The sequence below is a fragment of the Etheostoma spectabile genome, chromosome 15 (assembly GCF_008692095.1).
Source record: "Etheostoma spectabile isolate EspeVRDwgs_2016 chromosome 15, UIUC_Espe_1.0, whole genome shotgun sequence".
NCBI classification, from domain to species: domain Eukaryota; kingdom Metazoa; phylum Chordata; class Actinopteri; order Perciformes; family Percidae; genus Etheostoma; species Etheostoma spectabile.
In genome coordinates this window covers 15,263,586-15,265,395 of record NC_045747.1, presented here as the reverse complement: position 1 = coordinate 15,265,395, position 1,810 = coordinate 15,263,586, and the positions used below count along the sequence as shown (strand labels likewise).

The window sequence follows — 1,810 nt, the reverse complement described above, 5'->3', positions numbered from 1 at the left end:
TGTGTGTGTGTGTGTGTGTGTGTGTGTCTAAGGCCATGACCCATGTACTCAGAAACACCGTGTGCTCTGTGTTATTGCCCGAAGCTTCTCATTTGGTGAAATAAGGTTAAGAGTTAGGAAGAAAACACACAAACAAGTAAAAACATGCCGTCCTACTACAAATATATTCACCCGCACACACACAACACAACATAACACAACACACACACAAAGTCTGACAAGCAGCAGTGATGACATCATCTCTGCTATTACTGGGGGGCTAACGTCACCCTGACAAGCAGTACACAGACGGGAGGTTCTCCTTATGGACCACATGCATTATTCAGCCAAAGGAAGGGTTGGGCCTGGATGTCTCACTCATGCACCCCTCCTAATCAACCCCTCCTTTTTCTTCTTAATCGCAAACCTGATGCTGACAACACGTCCACCTCAGAAGGAGGACAAGAAGGGAGGGAAGAAGGGGGGGATGAGGTAACCTATGACTAGGAAACACACTGGTAGTGCGGACAACGCAGGGGACATATGAGGAGAGTGTCTGCGCTCTAAAACCATTCATCACACTCAACTACCAGCATCTGGTTGCCTCCAGCTTGGATACAATGCCTGATAACAGCAGCAGCATCCCACCTCCACACAGAGGCTGTAAAATGTAACAAATATTCCAAAACAGTCCTTAAACAATCTGTGTTTCTGAAGCTGTTTGAAAGTGAAAGAGTCCAATTCATCAAGCGTTGTTATGACAATCTCTGTAAAAGCTGGTGACATGAGTACACAGTGTTACAAAGCAGTGGACACGCTCATCTGAGCCTCTCTGAATGAATGAACGCAGACACACGTACGTACGCAGCTCTGGATGGGAACCCTGTTGCATGGCATCTCCTCGCCTCCATCCCAACTCAGGCGAGGGTGCCAATTTCTGCAAGACGGATCATGACCGAGGATGCCTGTTAACCCACTAAACTGAGCCACACCCCTCTTTTTATGCGTCTCTCTCTCTTTCCTCTCACAAGATGTTGATCTAGTGACCGTAGTAGGCTACCAGAGATAAGCCGGTGAGGTTTTCAGCTGTGTCATCTCTCCAGAGGCCTGGCACTTGCAGGTGGCGGCACCTCTGCTGGCCCCCTCCCCCAGGTTGAAACCTAGCTCGCGAGGAAGGACGCAGAAAACAAATCGCAGGACTAGCAGCATGCTGTGCTGTTTGTTTTCGCCTTAAGGGAATGGAAAGGGGGATGATGGATGTTATGAACGCTGCTGCTGCTGCTCTGTGTGTTTTGTGTCAGCAAGGTGTGAATGTGAAGCACACGAGAGGCGGTCCCCTTCACTTCCCCTTCAGTCCCTCCCTTCCTCTCCTCCTCTCCATCCTCACCTGGTCCATGATCTCAGCAAGCCTCCTCCGTCCTCCTGTTCCCAGTCATGGCACAAGATCTCCGGCTAACTGCCTTGTTCCTTCTTCTTCTTCTTCTTTCTGTCTTTTTGTTCAGTAGGCTATTCCCAAAAGCAATCCAATCCTGCTCTCGTCACACAGGCGAGGCAGCCTGGCAGCAAACTGCTGCGTCTCTCCACAGAGGCATGGTTCTGTCTCTCCTTGTGTCTCTGATAATCCAGCCAATAACTCCTCTCTTGTCCTTTCCTCTGTCTTCTCGTCTTCCCCTCCTGCTCAGGGTGGAGGCTGGAGGGCAAACAGAGCGTGTGTGGGATCCTCACCTCTCTCCTTGAAACCACACAGAGAGAAGAGACTCCCGCTCTCCGTATTCGTTCTCAAGCTCTTACACTCGTTCGCTGTGTAAGCTGGCCCCTTGCCTCGCCTCCC

At 50.4% G+C, this 1,810-nt stretch overlaps 1 protein-coding gene across 1 annotated transcript in view; it reads right to left on the bottom strand.

Moving 5' to 3' along the window:
- arhgap23a (Rho GTPase activating protein 23a) overlaps positions 1-1,810 on the bottom strand; it is a 65,660-nt gene extending 63,850 nt beyond the window's left edge. The window contains exon 1 of the mRNA XM_032537181.1: positions 1,367-1,810. Within this exon, the coding sequence (XP_032393072.1) occupies positions 1,367-1,375 (9 nt within the window). The 5' untranslated portion in view covers positions 1,376-1,810. The remainder of the gene's footprint in view (positions 1-1,366) is intronic.